Source organism: Plecotus auritus (genome assembly GCF_963455305.1).
Source record: "Plecotus auritus genome assembly, chromosome: 6".
Lineage (NCBI taxonomy): Eukaryota > Metazoa > Chordata > Mammalia > Chiroptera > Vespertilionidae > Plecotus > Plecotus auritus.
In genome coordinates, this window is record NC_137773.1 from 108,260,980 (window position 1) to 108,281,974 (window position 20,995).

General features: G+C 47.7%; 1 protein-coding gene across 3 annotated transcripts in view; it reads right to left on the reverse strand.

Annotated features, from left to right (window-relative positions):
• INSR (insulin receptor) overlaps positions 1-20,751 on the reverse strand; it is a 167,549-nt gene extending 146,798 nt beyond the window's left edge. For all 3 annotated transcript variants that reach the window (XM_080671540.1, XM_080671539.1, XM_080671538.1), the window contains exons 1-2: positions 20,224-20,751; positions 6,225-6,776 (exon numbers count right to left, since the gene is read on the reverse strand). In XM_080671540.1, coding sequence (XP_080527666.1) covers positions 6,225-6,776; positions 20,224-20,326 — 655 coding nt within the window. In that variant the 5' untranslated portion in view covers positions 20,327-20,751. The remainder of the gene's footprint in view (positions 1-6,224; positions 6,777-20,223) is intronic.
• Between the last annotated feature and the right edge of the window lie 244 nt (positions 20,752-20,995).

The window sequence follows — 20,995 nt, forward strand, 5'->3', positions numbered from 1 at the left end:
ACTCACATGGCCCATCATGCTATACAATCTACTGTCCTTTTAAAATTTATTATTACCATTCAGCATCCATGTGCACATGCTAAAGATTTCTATTTTCTGCAGGACAACAATGGCACACCCACGAAGGAATTTAACTTATCAATATTCTGCCACATTGTCTAGAGCAGGGGTCCTCAAACTTTTTAAACAGGGAGCCAGTTCACTGTCCCTCAGACTGCTGGAGGGCCGGACTATAGTTTAAAAAAAAAACTATGAACAAATTCCTATGCGCACTGCGGGCCCAGGATGAGTCGGCTGCTAAGCAGGACAGGCAGCGGCACCCGGCGGGCCGGATAAATGTCCTCGGCGGGCCGCATGTGGCCCGCGGGCCGTAGTTTGAGGACACCTGGTCTAGACTCAGAGGCTATCATGATTCCCAGGTGTTCCAGCTCCAAAGGTATCCGGAACCACCAGCCAGATGACTCACTTGGAGGGAAAAGGGGGCCTGCCTTTTCTTGTGAATCTGCTGGCTACCTGCCTTGAATGGTTAATTTGCTCCTGCCTTCTAACTCCCCAGCTAAATCAAGAGCTCCTGAGGGTCAAGGATGACATCCCATAGTTTGTAGCCCCTTGGGGCCAGAAAGGGGCAGGCGGACTTTGTTGGCCTAATGCTGTGATGCTCCCAACTTCCTCTGAAAACAGCCTCCCCCCTTGATAAGGTACATGACCAAGAACAGGGGCCCCCATATTTTTTCTGTAAAGGGCCATACAGCCTCGACTGGAACTAACCAACTCCCTCCTCATGGCACTGAAGCAGCCACAGGCAATACTTAAATGAATAAATGAACCACTGAAACGTTATTGAGGGACACTGAAATGTTCATTTCATATCATTTTCACCTCTCACAAAATATTATCCTTTAGATTCCCCCCCCCCCAAAACTTTTAAATATATAAATAGCATTCTTAGCTTGCGGGCATACAAAACCTGCCAGCAGGCTGGATTTGGACCACGCATGGCAGTTTGCTGACCTTTGGTCAAGGGCACCAGATAAGCTCAGGGTCAACCAATTACCCAGCAAGCTCTGCTAGAAGATTAATTACTCTTCAAGCCTCAGTGTTCTCTTTATAAAAATGGGAGTAGCATCCTCTCATAGGCTGTGGTGAAGATTCCGTGAGTTCCTAGCACATAGTAAAAGCTCAGTAATATTAGTCACCAATGGTCAAGGATGTCTGTCTCCATGACAGGTGCTGGGTCACAATCAATGCCAGTCCCTATATTTCAGGGAACTTAGCCTGAGGGGGAAGCAGCTAACTGAAGACAGAATGAGAAGGGCTCTTAAGAGGAGGCAGCCAGAATGTTGGCAGGGGCAAATTCTAGGGAACTGCCCACCCCAAGGTTCTTTGTTCTCTGCTGGTGAAGAGCTCAGATTCTGAGCCAGAATATCCAGGTTTCAGGTTCGAATCCCATCTCTAGTACTTACTAGGGATATGACCCGGAGCACGCGGCCTCATTTCTCAGGGCCCCGGTGGCCTCACCAGTGACAGGAATTGCTGACGGGACTGAATGCAGTATCATCAGCAAAGCATTTACAACAGTGCCCTGCACAAAATAAGCATTTGTTGCCAAGGAGATTCTAAGGCAGAACTAAAGCATAAATGAAGGAATAAAAAGTTTCAACATGATGCTAAAACTTCTGACTAAAAGCAAACCCTTCAAGAACAGGCATGCATTTAAATATTTAACGTTCAGCCCTGGCCAGTGTTCTCAGTGGTTAGAGTGTCAGCTCACCCACCGAAGGGTCCCAGGTTCGATTCCTAGTCAAGGGCACATACCTGGGTTGCGGGTTCTATCCCTCCCTCCCACTCCTTCCCTCTCTCCACACTAAAAATCAATGGAAAAAGAAGCCTGGGGTGAGGATTAACAAAAAGAAATATTTACTGTTCGATGTAAATACAGCCCCCAACTTTCAGAGGCTCTGAAACACAAATGGAAATGCAAACCCAGGAAGGAGAGACCTGTTCCCTGTGCCTCCAGCTTCTGCCCTCTTGCTGTCTGCATGTGGCATAGCCAGCCATCTTTCTGGCACCCAGCATGCCCCAGCCTGACCCACCGCTCTGACTGGCAGCACCAGCTGGGGTGGCCTCCCGGGGGGGGGAAAATGCCAGTGAGTTTGGCGAGAACAGCTGGTCAAGCCAACCCTGTGGCTTCTAGTTTCCCCCAAAAGCTCAGTGTGGGGTCTGCAGAGCTTTGGAAGCTGAGGTGCCAGGTGAGCGGAGTGGAGCAGGGTAGGCCCAGCACCCAACCCTCATCATATAGTGGGCTCTCCTTTGCTACCCCGAGACCAAAGTGAGAAACACAGCCAAGACTTGGCAGGTATTCACTCACTCAGTGGTTTGTCTGCCCAGAAAGAGTGGTGGACCAATGGCACTTAGGAGAAGCTTCCAGAACACTCATAGAGGTACTGGGCTAAGTGCACCTCCTGCAGGATCTCATTTAACCCCCTAACCATAACCCTCACAAGCGGGTCCCGTCATTATCCCCATTTTTCAAATGACGAAACGAGGCTTGATCAGATCCCGACCAGTTCATGGCTGACAGGACTCCAAGGCAATTCTGCCAGACCCCACACATTCTTGTGACCACTTTGGAACAGACCAGTGAGGCCCATATCAGGGCCTTCGTGACACACCAATTCTGTGACCTCAAAGAGGAGTTTAGGCTTCACTCATGCTTCACCCGCAGAGATAACACTGTTGTAACTCTCCCCGCAAGGTTCTCAATCACGCACTCAGTGTATTTGCCACCAGAAGATTCCCTCCAAGGAGGCAGGGGCTGGCCCACCTGGGACCCCAAACACCATCCCCACTCAGTGCCTAGCACACAGTCAGCTCTTGATGAACATGTTTCCTGATCGGGCTTCTCCTCCCGCACATGCAGGCTCCTTGTATTTGGCCTCTCTTGGCATCTTCACTCTAAATCTATGGACAGAGTGATGGAGAAGAAGAATGTGGAGCCACATGCCAGTGACTTTTTCTTTTTAATTACCCTAAGCTTCCTCTGCTGTCCTGCCTAAAGCATTCTTGTTTCAGGGACAGGTGGGAGAAGGGTCACCGCAGAGAATGCTTAAGCTTGGTCCGAAGGACAGCCAAACGCCTTCATCCCAAATGCACCCTAGCCCCAAGACGCTTCCAGAGCCTTGCAAGCATGCAAGAAAAGGACAATGGAAGCTCAAGGAAGTGTTTGAGAGGGTTCTAGGGGACGAGATGAGCTGTCAGTTTTCACAGGCCTGTATCTGTCTCCTGAGACCGGGAGCGTCTCCTAAGGGCTCGTTTCAGTCTGCTTTGCATTCAGAAATCCAAAGGAATATTGAATATATCTTCTGAAGCCACAGCAGCATTTAAAAAGCCGGAGACATGCACCATATTCATAGCAACATTAATCACAACAGCTAAAATGTGGCAGTAGCCCAAGGGCCGATCCGTGAATGAATGAAGAAACAAAATGGGGTCTAACCACACCATGGAATGTTACTCAGCCTTAAAAAGGAAAGAAATGCCGCACCTACTATAACATGGATGAACCTTGAGGACATTATGCTCAATGAAATAAGCAGTTACAAAAGGACAAATAGTGTAGGAGTCAACTCGCAGGATGTTCCTAAGGGAGTTAGATCCACAGACACAGAAAGTAGATGGTGCGAGCCAGGGGCTGGGAGAGGGGAAGGCGGGGTTAGTGTTTAGTGGGGACAGAATTCCAGTTTGGGAAGATGAGAAAGTTCTGTAGCTGGATTGTGAAGATGGATGCACAACAGTGTGAACGTACTTAATGCCACTGAACTGTGCACTTAGAATGGTTAAAACTGTAAATTTTATGTTATGTGTATTTTATTACAATAAGAAAGTTGTTTGTTTTTTTTAAAAAAAAGCCAGAACTGAATTGTACTCAACAGACAGGGGCACCAGTTCAAAGAACCATCACTTGTTGACATCTGTCCCAGGACAGGGCAATGCTTCACCCGGGGACCCCACCACTGATTATGAACCAGGACCAGCTGCACGGTGCCCAGATGCCAGGAGCTCAGTACCCTCGCAGGTGTCAGTGACAGCAATGCAACCCCCAGTGCTGAAAAACAAGCTTTGTTCTCAAGAGCAAAAGAGTTAAAAAAAAAAAAAAAAAAAAAAACCCTGCTGAAAATATCAGGGGCATTTGCTGATAATACGGTCCTAGATATTTTGACTAAAATGGATACAAAAATAAACCCACAGAAGCATGCCTTAAATTATATCCCAAGACATATGAGCCCTGAGCATTTCAAACAAGCTCCTAAATTTGGAGAACTCAGCCTTGGGATAAAAGTGTTCACTGTTTTCCCTGCTTCCCCCGCCCCATCTAGAAGTGGCTCTCACGTTTATGAACGAAGGGGTCACACAAACACATACATGCTTTTTTGTGTCTGAGTTGGTGCAAACCCCAGCTGTCTTTTATTAGCTGTGCGGCCTCAGGCACGTTAAGTAACCTCACTGGTCTCTAAATCAAGGATAACAGAGCTCCCCTTGAAGCTATAGTTTAGCTTCTCTCTGTCCCTGACCTACCAACATTCTCAAGATTTTTCTACAACATAACAACCATCATCCCTTCCTGCAACCACAAACTTCCAGATTCTCTTTCCCTTCGCTGCCCAGCCTCTCGGAAGAGGTGTGGTGGTCCCCACTCTCTCACCATCTCACAGATGTTCCCTACCACCCAACATCTGTACAGTGGAAAGGCTCCTCCTCCCTGGGGCTCCGATGGAGTCCTCACTGAGAATTCCACAGATTCTACTCAGGACTCCTCTTGTAGGGCTTCATGGGAGCTTTGAGCCCAGGTGAGAAGACCCTCCTTTTTCCCTTGCCTTATCTTTTATGATACAACCCATAAGCCTTCCACTCACTTTCTTCCCATGTTCACGAATTCTTCCCAGGGAATTTCACAATGTAGTAAGGGGTAGAGGAGACAATACTAGTAAACAAGTAACAAGTGTGTTTATGTGGGACTTCCCACCCTGGATAGCAATACATTATAAAACCACAGGGATTAGAACAGTTACAGCCCTGGTGCAAGGAAAGACAGATGTATTTACGAATACCTAGAATCAGATCCCAAATCAACGATGAAGGGGTAAATTTCTGCAATAAACAGCATTAAGACCCCCCCCCCCCCCCCGCCACCAACTTGTTATTTTGGGGAAAATGGACATCCTTTCAAATCATACACACAAATAGATCCCAAAGGTCCAGGGTGATTTTTTAATGATGATAATGGAAATAGAAAATTTGGGGGAAAAACATTTACTTTTTGGATAGAAAGGAACGTTTTAAGCATAAAGTAACATAAGAGGCATGTGCAAATCCAGCTCTGAACTCAATAAACCCTGTAAGTTTCTCTGTGAACTGACATCTAGAGCATTTGAACAAAATGCCTAAAAACACAATTGGTAAGGGTTAATAGCCTGCATCTATCTATGCAAACTGCACACAGATGAATTTTTCAAAAACCACTAAGGTCCTAAAAGATAGATGGACAAAAGACATGAACAGGAAGAGAAACCCCAAAGGACAAACATGTTTTAAAAGGTTCAACCCTGATAACAATCAAAGAAATGCAAATAGAACAGCTCCTCCCTCCAGTGAATTATGAAAGATTCTCTCAAACAACACTCAGAGCTGGCCAAGGTGTCCCTCTGTGCCAATGCTAAGAGGAGCTCCCGCTGGTACAGCATTTCCAGAAAGCAATTTGGCAATCGGGATTAAGAACCTTTGACCCAGAAATGTCACTTCTCGAAAAGCAAGGCTTAAAGAAACAAATTCCCCATAAAGCTTTGTTCATCCCTCTCTTTGTGACAATTGGAAAGACTCCTCACCCGAGGATATTTTTCCATTGATTTTTAGAGAGAGTGGAAGGGAGAGGGACAGACGGAGAGAGAGAAGCATCCAACGTACATGCCCTTGACTGGAATTGAACCCGGGACACTTCAGTCCACGGGCGGACGCTCCATCCACTGAGCAAAACCGGCTAGGGCTGTAAATAAAGTTATTCACCCACAGCCATGTACACTCATTTATGTACAGCCTGCAAAGTCTAAAGCATTTCATATCTGAGCCTTTGCAGAAAAGGTCTGCCACTCCTGGTCTAGGGAATGCCTCCAGCTTCTCTAACAAACAAGGCACCAGAAAAGCTTAGACCCCTGCACACCCCAACGTACCTTTCTGGCAATGGCTGTGAGTCCAACACCGTTCGACAAACTGCCCATTGATGACAGTGGCAGGGCAGTTGGTCTTGCCCTTCGCAGTGCCTGGACAGACGTCCCCACACTCTTCATTGTCGTCTTTGTTCAGCACGATGTAATTATCCTCCACCGAGTCCAGGATGCGCGACCAGTCGATGGTGGCCAGGTAGCAGAGCTCATTGTTCTTCTCGATGCGGACAGACCCCCGGGTGATGTTCATCAGGCTGTAGAGGCCCAGCTCCTTCAGGTGAACCATCTCGAAGATGACCAGTGCGTAGTTGAAGAAGAGACGGGAGCCCCGGATGACCGTGAGGTTGGGGAACAGGTCCTTCAGGCTCTCCAGCCCATAGACCCGAAACAGCAGCAAGTAATCAGTGATCATGATGAGTTTGGGGAAACTGAGGTCTCGGAAATCCTCGGGCCTCGTTTTGAACATCAACAGGATCTGCAAATGTCCTTCGATGACCGAGCAGTTAGCCAGCTCGTGCAGCCTCGTGAGGTTGTTCCGGATATCCATGCTGGGGCACACTAGAGTAAAAATATGCAGAAAGCGTGACAGGTAAGCGAACACGCAATGGGCGGGTTATAAGAATTAGCGGCAGGGTATTGCTCAGAAGGGTCCTGCCCTTGGCTAAATCCTCTTCCATACATCTTAAAATCCTTACATCGTTCTGCACTGAGACCTACAAATTCCATAGCCAACGCTGATTGGTGGTGTTTCCTGTAGTGTCTGTGTCTAAGAATTTACTTTTGAAAGGCAAAGAAAGTAACTCCTTTGGCAGTACCTGTTAGAAGCCTTAGTGTCATCACGTGGAATATGACATAATGGAGACACTGGGAGGGATCACAGGGGACTGCGTAACGCGGCAGGTGCACAGGGGGCAAGGGGAGCCGTCTCCACTGAGTCAAAGGTGAAGATATTCAGGAAACGGATTTATGGGGATCAGGTGCTCACCAGGAGAGCTGAATTTGTCACTTTCCCACCTCGCGGACTCCCCTCAACTTGCCTTCCTTCCAGGCAGGCAGCCAAGGCCTTTTACCTGGGAGTGCAAGGGCTTTACAGCAAATCTGATCTCTCCTTCACAAATACCCAGTGTGCCCATTCTCCTGCAGGGGGTCCCCACCCCCAGGCTCTGACACCCTCCATGGCTGCCCATGACCCTGTACTTTCCTCCTGCAGCCTTCAAGATTTCATCCCTCCCTCCCCTGCACCACACTAAACAGACCCGCCCACCACTCTCACACAGTTCCAAGGCTCTGTGTCCAACCTGTGAGTAAAATAATGCAGGACAGGCCTACAAGCAGTGTCTGGCACATAGTAGGTGCTTATTAATGTCAGCTATTTTGTTATTGTTTATTTCTCCCAAGTATTATCAGCCGTCTCTAGACGTTGTGTCTTCATTCCCTTAACGGTTAAGGCTTAACCCAAGCCTGGGCAGACGTTTTCTATGAAGACTCAGAAAATAAATACTTTCAGCTTCGCAGTCAGTCTGCATTTAGACTCCTCCACTCTGCCATTACAGCCTGAAAGCAGCAGAGATGATATGTGAATGAATGAAATTGGCCGTTCCAATAAAACTTTATTTACAAAAACAGGCAGCAGGCCAGAGTTTTGCCCTCTGGCTGTAGTTTGGCGCTCCCGCCCTAGTCCAGTGCTGTCCAACCACTTTCTGCGGGAATTGAAATGTCCTATATCTGTACTATCCACTTCGAAGACACCAGCTATTTGTGGCTCTCAAGCTCTTGAAATGTGGTAAGACCCGAGGAACTGAATATTTAATTTTACTTTAGCTAATTTAAATGTAAATAGACAGGCTAGTGGCTATGCACTGGACAGGGGAGACCTTGCCTTGTTGGCTATCCAAGTCCTTTTCTTGTGCCCCTTATACTAGAGTTAACATTCACCAGAATCAAACTCTTATATAGCTTCTGCTTGCCAACACACACACACACACACACACACACACACACACACACACACACACACACACACACACCTCTCAGCACCTGGACGATAAGGCTTGGAACATAACCCGTACTTATTGTATTCCAAGACACTAACCCTTCCCTTACTACCTCTGAGGCAAACAGATTATTCTAGAGAAGAGTAGAAAATCCTCTTGAAAATGCACCCTGAAAGTGACAACAAAAGCAGCACAAATTAGAAAGAAAACAGCCAAGCAAAAATTTGAGGAAAACAAAGCAACAATGTTCCTGGGTCACATTCCGAACAGATTAGGCTAGATCAGGAAAAACACGTACTCACTCGCTCCCTCCCTCATTAGGAAGTCGGAGGCACCTCGCAGACACAGACAACAAGGACGCCAGTTCCAGCCCCGCACTCACACCACCCAGCCCGGAAGCTCCCTGTTACAGTCACATCCACCGCACGCACATACAGAGATCCCTGCAGGCACTGAGCACTTGACACCTCTCAACAAGCCCATCCCCACCCACAGATGGGAAAATTAGACCTCCAAGAGACAAAGCCAATCACCCAAGGGCACACAGTCCGCCAGTGACAGGCATGGCTGCCAGCTCTGGCAAATGAAAATGCAGGATACCCAGTTAAATTTGAATTTCAGATAAAACAATGAGTAAGTGTTTAGGATAAGTATATCCCAAACATTGCGTGGGATATACGGTACTTATCCTAAGAAAGTACTCATTGATTATATGACATTCCAATTTAATTGAACTGGTGAATGAATAAACAAAATGTGATACATCCACACAGTGAAAGGTTTTTCAGCCACAACAAGGAATGAAGCAGACACTCACTTCAACATGGATGAACCTTGAAAACATGATGCTCAGTGAAAGAATCCACTCACACAAGACCACAACGGTGTATGATTCCATTTACATGAAATGTTCAGAACAGGCAATCCATAGAGACAGAAACAGATTAGTGGTTCGAGGGGCTGAGGAGTGACAGCTAGAGGATGGAAAAGGTGAAAATGTTCTAAAATTGATTGTAGTGATGGTTGCACAACTCTGCGAATGTACTTAGAACCACTGAATTGTAAACTTGAAATGCGTAAATTGTATGCTATTGAATTATAGCTCAATAAACTTATTAAAAAGATTAAATGACTATAATTATAGGGGACAATAAAGAATTGCCTTTTTGTAAATTTCCAATAACTCTGACTCAATTCATTAAAGCCATATGTGTTCCTATTAGTCTAAGACAATAGACAAATTTATTGCTGGGACAGAAATTACCCAGAGGATGTCAGAAATGGTGCCAGAAATACATAGATGTAGGGCCTTTGCTGGCTTTTAATGCCTCTGGTTGGACACCAAGGATGCTTCAAGTTTTTAATAAGTGGTACCTAATGCCTCACACACAGGTCGGGAGGACAATAAGAAGCAGGAGGAGGCAGGAGATCCTGGTGACAGCTAGTATTTTCTGAGCACCTTCTATGCACACTCGGCCCATGCCCTGGAGCACATGTTCTCTTGTTGAATTTTAAAAATCATCTCCAGAGGAGGTGTCTTTTTCATGCAGACTCACACAGGCTGTTGGAGATGCTGCCCCTAGGATTGCAATCCTGCAATCAAATGCAAAGTCTGTGCTGTAACTGCCATGTTACAGTTTTACCATTATTGTTTCTTCAAAAATATGCCTAATGAATAAGCAAGTGAATTGGACTTAAGGAAACAATGAAATAGTTGTCATGCAATGACACCCTGGAGAAAGCCCGAGAAAGAGAAGTCCCTGCATTCACTCCTTCAGCAAATATCTGCTGAGGACCTGTTCCAGGCCAGATGCTGATCCAGGTACTGGAAGTTCTACAGGGAATAGGACCGATGCTGCCCTGGATCTCACAGACTACGGGTCACTATGAACTACCCCAAACAACTTAAAATATAACGGAGAAGGATGCCATCGAGGAGCGTTCCATGGGCTAGAAGAGTTCATAAAAATGAGCCATTTGTAACAAATGACAAGTGCTGGCGAGGATGCAGAGAAAAAGGAACCCTCATGGTGGGAATGCAGACTGGTGCAGCCACTGTGGAGAACTGTATGGAGTTTCTTCAAAAAATTAAAAATAGAACTTCCATTTGACCCAGTAATCCCACTTCTAGGAATATATCCCAAGAAACCAGAAACACCAATCAGAAAGGATATATGCACCCCTATGTTCATAGCAGCACAATTTACCATAGCTAAGATTTGGAAACAGCCTAAGTGCCCATCAGCAGATGAGTGGATCAGAAAACTGTGGTACATCTACACAATGGAATACTACACTGCTGTAAAAAAGAAGGAACTTTTACCATTTGCAACAGCATGGATGGAACTGGAGAGCATTATGCTAAGCAAAATAAGCCAGGGGGAGAAAGATAAATATCACATGATCTCACTCATTTGTGGAATATAATAAACAACATAAACTGATGAACAAAAATAGATCCAGAGACAAGGTAACACTGAACAGACCGTCCAACCTCAGAGAGAAGGCAGGGGAGAGGGGGTTAGAGATCAACCAAAGGACTTGTATGTATGCATATTAGCATAACCAATGGACACAGACACTGGGGTGGAGGGAGCTTCTCCTGAGGGGTGGCAATGGCGGAGGTAGGTGTCAATCGAGGAAAATGGAGACATATGTAATACTTTAAACAATAAGAAGAAGAAGAGGAGGAGGAAGAGGAGAAGGAGGAGGAAGAAAGAAAGAAAAAGAAAAAAAAATGAGCTATTTGACTTGGTCTGGGACAATCAAGGAGGGCTTCCCGGAGGAGACGAAGCCATGACTGAAACTTAAACAAACAATGCAATAAGGAGTATTCAGTTCTGCCTACTTCACTGAAAGGTCAAGGGCGATGGCAAATTATAGCTCAACATGCTGGATGACCAGGGTGTGTAGGATCTACAGCAGCAATATCTGATAGAAATATGTGAGCTACATATGGCGTTTTAAATTTTCTCTAAAACTGTAAAAAGAAACATGAAATTCAATGTATTTTACTTACTCCAGTATATTAAAAAACTTCACTTCAACATGTAAGCAATACTAAAAAAATATTAATGAGATCCTCTACAGCAGTGGTTCTCAACCTTTTTAATGCTGCGACCCTTTAATACAGTTCCTCATGTTGTGGTGACCCCCAACCATAAAATTATTTTCGTTGCTACTTCATAACTGTAATTTTGCTACTGTTAATGAATCATAATGTAAATATCTGTGTTTTCTGATGGTCTTAGGCAACTCTGCTAGCGGTTCTCAACCTGTGTGTGTGTGTTGAGAACCGCTGCTGTAGAGCCTAAGACCATCGGAAAACACAGATATTTACGATTCAAACAGTAGCAAAATTACAGTTATGAAGTGGCAATGAAAATAATTTTATGGTTGGGGGTCACCACAACATGAGGAACTGTATTGAAGGGTCGCGGCATTAGAAAGGTTGAGAACCACTGCTCTACAGGGTTTTTAATCACACTATGCCTCTGAAATGCCATTGAACTCTAACCTGCAGCTTGTCTCAATTCAGATGCTAAATTTTAATCAGAAATGCTTGATCTATATAGGTGGATTTCACAAAGTGACTCGCTGAAAATGTAGGTTCATAACCTCAAGTTATTCCAAACATACAAAAGAGTTTTCCAATAACAGAATCGAGTATTGATTTTTTTAATTTAAATAAACTAAGTTAAATAAAACTTTACATTTGCCTTTAAATGAATTAAAGTTAAATAAAAGTAAAAATCCAGCCAGGCGCTGGCCACAATTTCAAGAGCCCGAGTGTGGACAGTGGCGCCGTCCTGGACAGCGCATCCACAGAACATGCCCATCAATGCCGAATGGCCTGCTGGGCAGTGCTGGGCTGGAGTTCCCCCGTGGCCTCTGGAATCTGAGACTTTTCCAGAGAAGAAGACTGACATGACAGCTGTCTTGGAAAATATCCCCTCTCCCCTGGTTTTCTCTCCACCATGAAAGCAGCAAAGGGAAAGTGTAAGGGGCACAAAAGAAGGTATCTAGAAGGTTCTGAAAATCCTTCACAATGCTAAGAGTTTTACACTTTCTGCTTTCAATCGTGAATGCACTCATTCCTTCGAATCAGCATTCTTAATATGTGCCCCAGTGACCTACTCTGGGTCACGTGTTCCTCTCTGCATTCTTTCCAGTCTTAGCACTGCTCTCTCCAAAATTCAAGGGTCCTCACCAATAAGCCTGGGTTCAGGGTTCAGGCCACCACCCGTACCAGTTTGGGGGCACAGTAGAAACCCAACAGACCTGGCTTCCCACACCAGCACTGACACCTGCCAGCTGTGTGAGCCTGGGTCACATCCTTAATTGCTGTAAATGACAACAGCATGATCAAAGCTATGAGGAGAAGAAGAGAAGTGAGGTTCGTTGTCCCCTTGGAGCTACATGGAACCAATTCCCAGATTTCTTGCCTTCAGAAATTAAAACCTGGGCACACCGCATTATCAGAGGCCCTTCTGATTCTCTGCTTGCCTGAAAGACTGGCTCTTAAAATTGACTTCTGCAAAGGAGGCGGTTCTGGAACTGCAGTCAGCCATGTGGAAATCGTCCTTTATTCACTCAACAAATGTTTGCTGGGCATCGTGCTGGGCACCGGGACTGTCAAAATAGATAAGGTGAAAGCCTTCCAGTCCCCAAAGATTCCTGTTCTGGCAATCTGCTGCAGGCAGAGATGCAATATGAGCCTTGTGCCGGGTCATCCAACCCAGCACAGTCCATATGGCCAAAGACGGAAACAACATAGCTGTCCATCAAAAGGGGACCGGTTAAATCCATGATGATCCGCCCACGTGATGCAGCAGTTCTCAAAGCAGCGTCCTGGGACCAGCAGCATTAGCTTCATTTGACAACCTGTTAGACATGCAAAATCGCAGGCCCCACTCCAGACCTGCTCGATCAGAAACTCTAGGGGTGTGGGCCCAGGGAGCTGCATTGCACCACACCCTCCAGGTGACCTTGACGCAGCTCAGGTCCAAGAACCAATGATAGAATGCAGGGGTCAGCAAACTTTTCCTGTAATGGGCCAGTGAGCAAATCTTTTTGGTTTTGTGGGAAATACCATCTCGGTCACTACTCAACTTTGTCCTTGTAGCGCTAAACCATGACAGCACGTGGCATGGTTATGCTCCAATGAAACTTTATTTAGAGACAATGAAATTCAAATTTCATATAATTTACACGTGTCACAAAATCACAGTTGGGAGTTTTTATTCAACCATTTAAAAATGTGAACACCTGTACAAAAGCGGGTGGTGCACCACATGTGGCCCACGGGCTGTTTGCCAGCCTCTGATGAGATGGAATACTACACAGCTGTAAAAAAGAGCAAGGAAGCTCCTTATGGTGATACAGAAAGATCTCCAGAATATGATCTTAATAGTAAAGAACAAGATGATCTATCTGTGTGCTATGCTATTACTTATATGGAAATAGATACATGTCAGCTTACATATGCAAACACTGGTCTCTAGAAAGGTAAACATGTACCAAAATAGAAAATTGCAAACAGACTGTCCTTGGGGAGAGGAAATGAGTGGCCAATGACCAGAGGGTTCTTGGATACATCTTCAGTGGGCAGACCAATGTTTATGGGGCCCAGAGGGGTACTCCCAGTCTGTGCTGAAAGGGAATGAGAAGGGTGGGTAAGGAAGCCAGGTAAGAATGGAAGGAGACCTCTGACAGCTTCTGTGAGGAAGAAGTAGGTGACTGTGGGCGAAAAGGGAGAGGATGTGTGGAGCACAAAAAAACTCAAGTGAAAATGCAGAGACATGAAGGACAGGGAACCCCAGGAACTGCAGCCAGGTGCTTCAGGAAGTAAGACTGCACTCAGCTGGGGCCAGACTCAGATGCCAAGGGAAGGGACCTAGCTGGGAGCTACGGAAGGAACCAAGGATATGGCAGCAGAGTGGAGAAGGAATAAAAGGGGCACGCTGGAGCCACCACTCTGTCTGGCCTGGCCTAGGTGGTCTATCTTCAGAGGTGGGTAGAAGAAGAGGAGCAAGACTGTGGAGAGGCTGGGGAACTAGAATCAATGGGACTTGGTCCTCGGAGAGGTGGAAGAGAGGAAGAAGAAGGGAAGTCACTAATGAACCTAGAGAGGCTGATACAGGACCAGTTTTGGGGGTCAAGGACAAGAGGCTCAGTTTGGGGGCATGTTGAGTGTGTGAGGGCTTTAGAATGCTTGGCTGTTGGGAAGGTGTGGGTCTGGAGCTTGGGGAAATGGGCAAGTGAGTGCTGGTGGTAGTGGTGACAACAGGTGATATAACCAGGAGGAGATGGAACAACTGAGAGGAGAAAAGGACGAGAGGTGGGGGTTGGGGGAGCACAATATTTAAGGACAGGGAACTAGAGAGGGGACCAAAGACCTGCAGTCACCCTGACACCAACACCTTCTATATCTGAACACTCTGGAAAACCTAGGAACACCTAAGGTAACTCCTCCAGTCAGTACCATAGTTTTGTACCCTGAGGACATCACACATCAAATCTCAGGCCCAACCCATCTTCAGGAGTCCCATGTACACATGTGGCTGGAGTGCCAGAGGAGTGCTTCGACACAACGTCCTGAGTACAACTAGAAAGGAACATCTCAAAGCACATCCCTTCTCTGGCCTTCTGCAAGGGAGGACTCATCTTTGAAAACAATTGGCAACAAAGAATCATGGAAAGGCCTCAGAGAACAGTGGCCCCACTGTCTCCATCCCTTTGTGTCCAACCACTATCTTTCCCCACAATGTTAAAGGACGCAGTTTGGGGAAAGTACCTGTTTTCCACATTCTCACAAAGGCATGGGAGAGAAGCAAGCATCTCCTGGGAACACAACACAGAGGTGACTATACAACTGTGATGTGACAACACACCCTTATGGAATTGGAAGAAAAACCCAGATTTGAAGTCAAATTTTAATCCTCACAAGCCTGCCTTAAACTCAAATTGGAATTCATATCCTGTTGACGTTTGGCAACACAAAACAGAAAAGCTCATTGTTGGAAATAAAATGTTTCTAAAATCCCAAAAGCCACTGGGGCAAACCACCACCTCCACCACCAAACAAAAGACCAGGGTCTAGTGAACGAAGGGAGACCCTCCACGAAACACCTTATTTCACAGACACTATTGATTCCGCCTTAAGCACTAAGCACTATAGCTCATCTGAGCAAAGCCTACCCAACACAGGAATTTCTCTGTGAGGTACCCCGCAGCCTTCTCACACTTATGAACACCAGACAGCACTGCAGTACTGTGCATGGGGGCCATTAAAACAGCAAAATCACCAACGAAAAGCACAAAAATGAGGAAACCATAGCACTCAATCTATCACAAGAAGAGCACTTGTTTTAATTCTCGAGGACTGTATGAATCACGCGAGGAGAGCTGAAACAGGAAAGCAGAGCCTGCCATGGCTGACCTCAGCGGCAACTGTCAAGTGAGACTCCACGGCTCCAGGTGTCTGGGAGTGACCACGTAGGTGCTCTGAATGTTGACTATAGAGTTACAAATAAATTCTAGCAAGACAGTGAATTCACAGCTATGGAATCCAGGAAACATGAGGATCTTATGAGTACTTAAATTAAAATTTTCAATTTTAAGAATACTAACCAATTATAAGATATGTTTTAAAGTCTGGAGAAAACTAGGGATGAACAGATCGGTGTTGGCAGGGTTGAGGGATGAGGGGTGGGGACAGTGTAATGACAAAAGGGTGGCCCAAGGGCAGTTTAGGCAGTGATGGAAGAGATTGCTATGGATCCTGACTGTGGGGACCACCACGCAACGCTATGCATAGTTTACAATTACAAGCTGCACACCAAAAAAAGAGTCAATTTTACTGTATGAAATTTTTAAAAATTTAGAAAGATACATGCAAAACTAATAACTTTTTTTCCTCCCTCTCTATACTTCTTTTGTTTTTGCAATGAGAATGCATTACTTGTCATTATTCTAATTCTAAAACACATAAGTTCAGTCTGATTGCAAAACATAAACCAACCATCCCTGACTTATTCTTAATAGACATGAACACAAGGGCTCCTGAAAGAAAACCTCATAGCAGACAGCACTTTCTTTGGGGCTCTGGAGACAGAGCTGATGGTGCAGAATAAATAAATCTTAGGATTTATTTATTTCAAGTCATCCTCCTTCAATGCCAGGATGACTTGAAATAAATAAATCCTAAGATCACACACAAACAGCTAGCGAGAGACCATCACTGTTATTTTCTCACCATCAGAACCCATATTTTCAGCAAAGCAAATGCATAAGCTTCTTTAATAGGGCTGCTCTGTAAAGAAAAACCACAGCACTCCTGGGTGATTCGTTTAACTGGATTCATTCAAGTTGTACCAAAGACCACAAGAGCTATTAGGCATGTCATCCTGATCCTCAAGGAATTTGTCCCAAATCAAGAGTCGGCAAACTTTCTCTGTAAAAGGCCAAAGTGTAAACATTTTTGCAGGCCATGCGATCACAAAACCCTCTGCGTTGCCACAGGTAATGTATAAATGAATGAGTGTGGCTCCTATCAACAAAACTTTATTTGCAAAAGCAGGCATGGTGGGCAGGATTTGGCCCTCTGGTTTCAGTTTGCTGGCTCCTGTTCTAGATGAAAGAGTTTGACTATATGTAAATTTAAAAAGAGGATCAGAGTAGGGAACTGGCTCACTATGGAGAGAGCACTGACATCTTAGCCCAAGAGAACGGAGGAGGGGGAAGAGAAAGGGCCAGGAGAAGCCCGTAGCAGGTGAAAATTTGCCAGGAATCAGTGCCTTCCAGGAGGAAATGGGCGGTGGCAAACACAGAGGTCGACTGGGGTGAGGCTGCAGGAAGCAAAATTAGGACGAGGCATTGCCATCTCTAAAGCCATCAACAAAGCAATGGAGACACGAGCCAGGTGCAGCGGGTAGAGCACTGGGTTAAAGTCTAGACAGCGATTGGGGGTGGGGTGGGGTGGGGGAGATGGCAGGGCAAGGCCAGAGGTGGGTGGTGGGTAATGGGGTTCAGGGGAAAGACTAAGGCTCCCAGGCAGATGGAGATCCCTGAACAATCAGGGGAGATGGCAGGGACCCAGGTGGGCCAGTGCACTAGAGGAGAAAAAAGTTACCTCCCCCAATGCAGTGGCTCTCCATTGGACACAATGTCTGGAGACACACTGCTGGTTGGCAGGACTTGGAGCGGAGAGGTGCTACTGTCATCTAGTGGGTAGAGACTAGGATGCTGTTCAGCATCTTATACCACCCAGGACAGCCCCACAACCAAGACTATCCAAACCCAATGGCAAAACCACTGAGACTGAGAGGATGTGTTCTAATCAAATAAGGATGGAAGTCAATGATGGAGTAGGTTGGGGACCCCAGGGGGCTTACCCCAATGACCTCTATGAGTGAGTTGGCGGGAACAAGGGGCAGGTCTCCAGGAGAGAAGCAAAGGTTAGGAACAGCCTCAGAGAGGTGACTGAGCAGGAGGACGTTCTGTTCCTAGGGTCCTGGAGTGCACGAGAGAAGACACACCAGAAACATCTCATGCTGCCGTGAAAAATTAGGGGGATCTGGAAGCAAGGGTTTCCCACCTCAGTTAGCACTGGACCCCCGCAAAGCTCTGTAGGTTTTTATTGTACTTCATCCCACATTATCTTCATTTTCTGACTTGGCGATGGCTGTGGGTATTCTTGGGCCAGAGCCAGCTAACCCAAGAAGAAATAGAGAAGCCGTGGCCAGTTCAGCAAAGCAACAAGGGATTCCACAGAAGATGAACTGGGGTGACAACTATGAGAAAGAGTCCCTCATTCCTTAACACTCCCAATGATTTCCCTCCACCCTCACCCTAGCCAGAATGCCCCATTGGTTGACATTAGAGATGAGTGATCTGTAGAGTTTCTCCGTCCCCAACCTGCAAGGGGTACGCTCTTATTCATTCCTTAGGGTTTTGTTAACCATTACTGCAGGGCTGGGGTGCAGAGGCCCAGACCCAAAAGAACTGCTTTGTAGGAAACCAGTGCTCTGACCCTGGACGGGTGGCTCAGTTGGTTGAAGTGTCCTCCTATACACCAAAAGGTTGCAGGTTCACTTCCCGGTTGGGGCACGTACAGGAGGCAACCAATCGATGTTTCTTTCTCACATCTATATTTCTTTCTCTTTCTCTCTCCCCTGCCCCCTTCCACTCTCTCTAAATATCAATTTAAAAAAAAAAACAAAAAAAAAAACCACAAACATATCCTCAGCTGAGGATTAAAAAAAAAGAAAGAAGAAAGAAACCAGTGCTCTGAAGTGAGACTAGCTGGGGTTCTAATCCCAGCTCTGCTACCTGCTGGCTCTGTAAGCTAATCAATTTCCTCACCTTCTGAAAAATGAATAATGAACTCTATCTCATAGGGTTGTGAGGAGGATTAACTGAAATTATATATGCAAAGCATTAGCTATGATTGTTAGTTCAGTATTGCCTGGAGATAAAGGAGTACCCAGGAGAGCTAAGGATAGGAGCTAAATCAAGAACAAACATTTACCAAACACCTAAGGTGCTGTTCTAGGCTCTGGAAATGCTGCAGTGAACGAAAGAAACATAAAGCTCTGCCTTGTGGAAACTAATCCCGTAAAGAAGTGATAATGCCACCTACTGACCCCTGGAAGCCCAGGCACAAACCCACAATTAATTACCAAAGCTGCAAGGAACAGAGGAGCAGGGAACCACGCGTGAACGTGTGTGCACACAGAAACAAAACCTGGGTAGGTCTAACAATGCGTCTTGTACTTTCTTAGCAGGAACCCTTCTTGGAATGCCTACTGTATACCAGGCGCTGAGGGGCTTTGAGACATTGTGTAATTGGCAGAGGTGCCCAGCAAGCCCAGTTTGTCAACTCCAGAGCCTGTGTGCTTTCTCATATTCCTCATTCACCATTACGGAACTCAGGAGCTTCTGTTCTTTCCCTCCCCAACCCCTTCCTCATCATAACTGGTTTCCTTTGGACAAATCTAAGGAACCAAACTGATATTTTAAACGCAGGGCCTCAGACATCAAGGTGCAACACCCCAGCTACATCCTCTTAAACGATTCTTCAGTCATCCCACAGCCAGAAAGTCCTGGTATCATGGACCAAGGAGGATGATGAGGATGGGGGTTGCCTCAGTCTACTGACAGCACAGGGACGCCAGGGGGGCGTAGGTGGTATAAAAGGCTCACCCCAGGTTAGAGACCTCCTGGGGCGCTATAGGGGGAAGATTATCAGGGAGAAATGGGACACCCGGCAGCACACAGAGATGTTCAAGTCCTCTCTCTGGCACTGACTTTGGGGCAATAAGTTATGTCTCCTCCCTGAGCTGTCTACTCCTCTATGAAATGGGTGAACAACTGTATCTGCCTCCAGGGGCCACTAGCAGAATTCAGAGAAATAAGATGGACCAGCACAGTGGCATTGGGAGAGATGCTAATTATAATAAAGCATGGCAACAGCCGCCACTACGTCTGCCAGGACAACTGTGCTGTTGCCACGGCGCTAGAGTTTGCCTCCGGACATCTGGAAACACGAACACGAGCCAAAAGGGTAAACATGGACCCGAAGTCCCAGGTGGCCAAGGGCCTAGATCTCAAGAAGAGGGGGGAGGTTACCATTTCCCAGCCCCGGCAGCGTCTCCTACCCGTGGGGACCCCAAAGGACCACCCAGTGTGTGTGCCGCGCGGGCACTGGGTTCTCCCAGGCCGCCCGGACCCAAGGACCCCACTTCTCAACGGCGACCCGGAGAGGACTGGGCACGGGCGGGAGGCGCGCCGGAGAGAGGGGCCCGCGGCGGGGCAGGCACTGGGGGAAGGTTCCTCCAGTCTGGGGCCCGCGCAGGGGGCGCGGAGCCGCGAGCCCAAGCGGGCAGAGGCCAAGGTCAGCCTTCCCGCCCCCCACCGAGAAGGGCTGAGTCCCAAAGGCGTCTCCATTTTGACAAGGAGTCCCCTCCCCAACGCGCTGCTCCCCACCCACTCCCGGGCCCCACACTTACCCTCTCCGGGGTACAGGTGGCCCGCGGCGCCCACCAGCAGCGCGGTCAGCGCCACCAGCAGCAGCGGGGCGGCCGCGGCCCCCCGCCCGCCCCCAGGGCCCATGGCAGCGGGAGCGCGGGTCCCGGCGTCTCAGAGCGCACCGCGCCGGGCCGCCGGGCTCATGCTCCCAGGGAGCCGCCGGGGGGCACCGCGCGTTCTCCTCTTCCTCGCGGGCAGCTGATGGACGCAGGCGCCGCCGGGGAGGGTCCTCGATCCAGCACCGGAGCGGCGCGCGGCCTCGGCCGCTAGGAATCCGGCGGCGCAGCCCGGGCCGCGGCCGTGATCGCAGGGCCTGGGTCCCCGCGCTGCGCCCTGGACTTCTCGCTCTCGGCCCGAAAGGCTCCGCACCACGATCCGCGGGCGCCCGGACTAGCGGACAGGCGGACGGAGAGACGGGTGGACTGGCGGGCGGGCACCTGGGCTGGCGGGCAGGCGGCGGGAGCAAGGACTGCTCGGCCCGTAAACAACGCCGCGCGTCAACTGGGCCCGTCAGGCGGCGAGAAAAGACGGCGCGGATCCAAACTCGGAAGGGACTTGGCGCCCGCGGAGAGGCCTTCGAAGGGTAGAGGGAGGCCGGGCCGAGGGAGGTGCCGCCCCTCCCTCCCGCCCTCCTGGCTCTCCTAGGCTCCGTGCCCGAGGCTCCGGGCACGCCCTGCGCAGGGGCGCCCCCATCCCTGCCCAACCTGAGCGGCTCTTCTCGTCTCCGAGGTTGGGCGCCCCAAAGGCCCAACT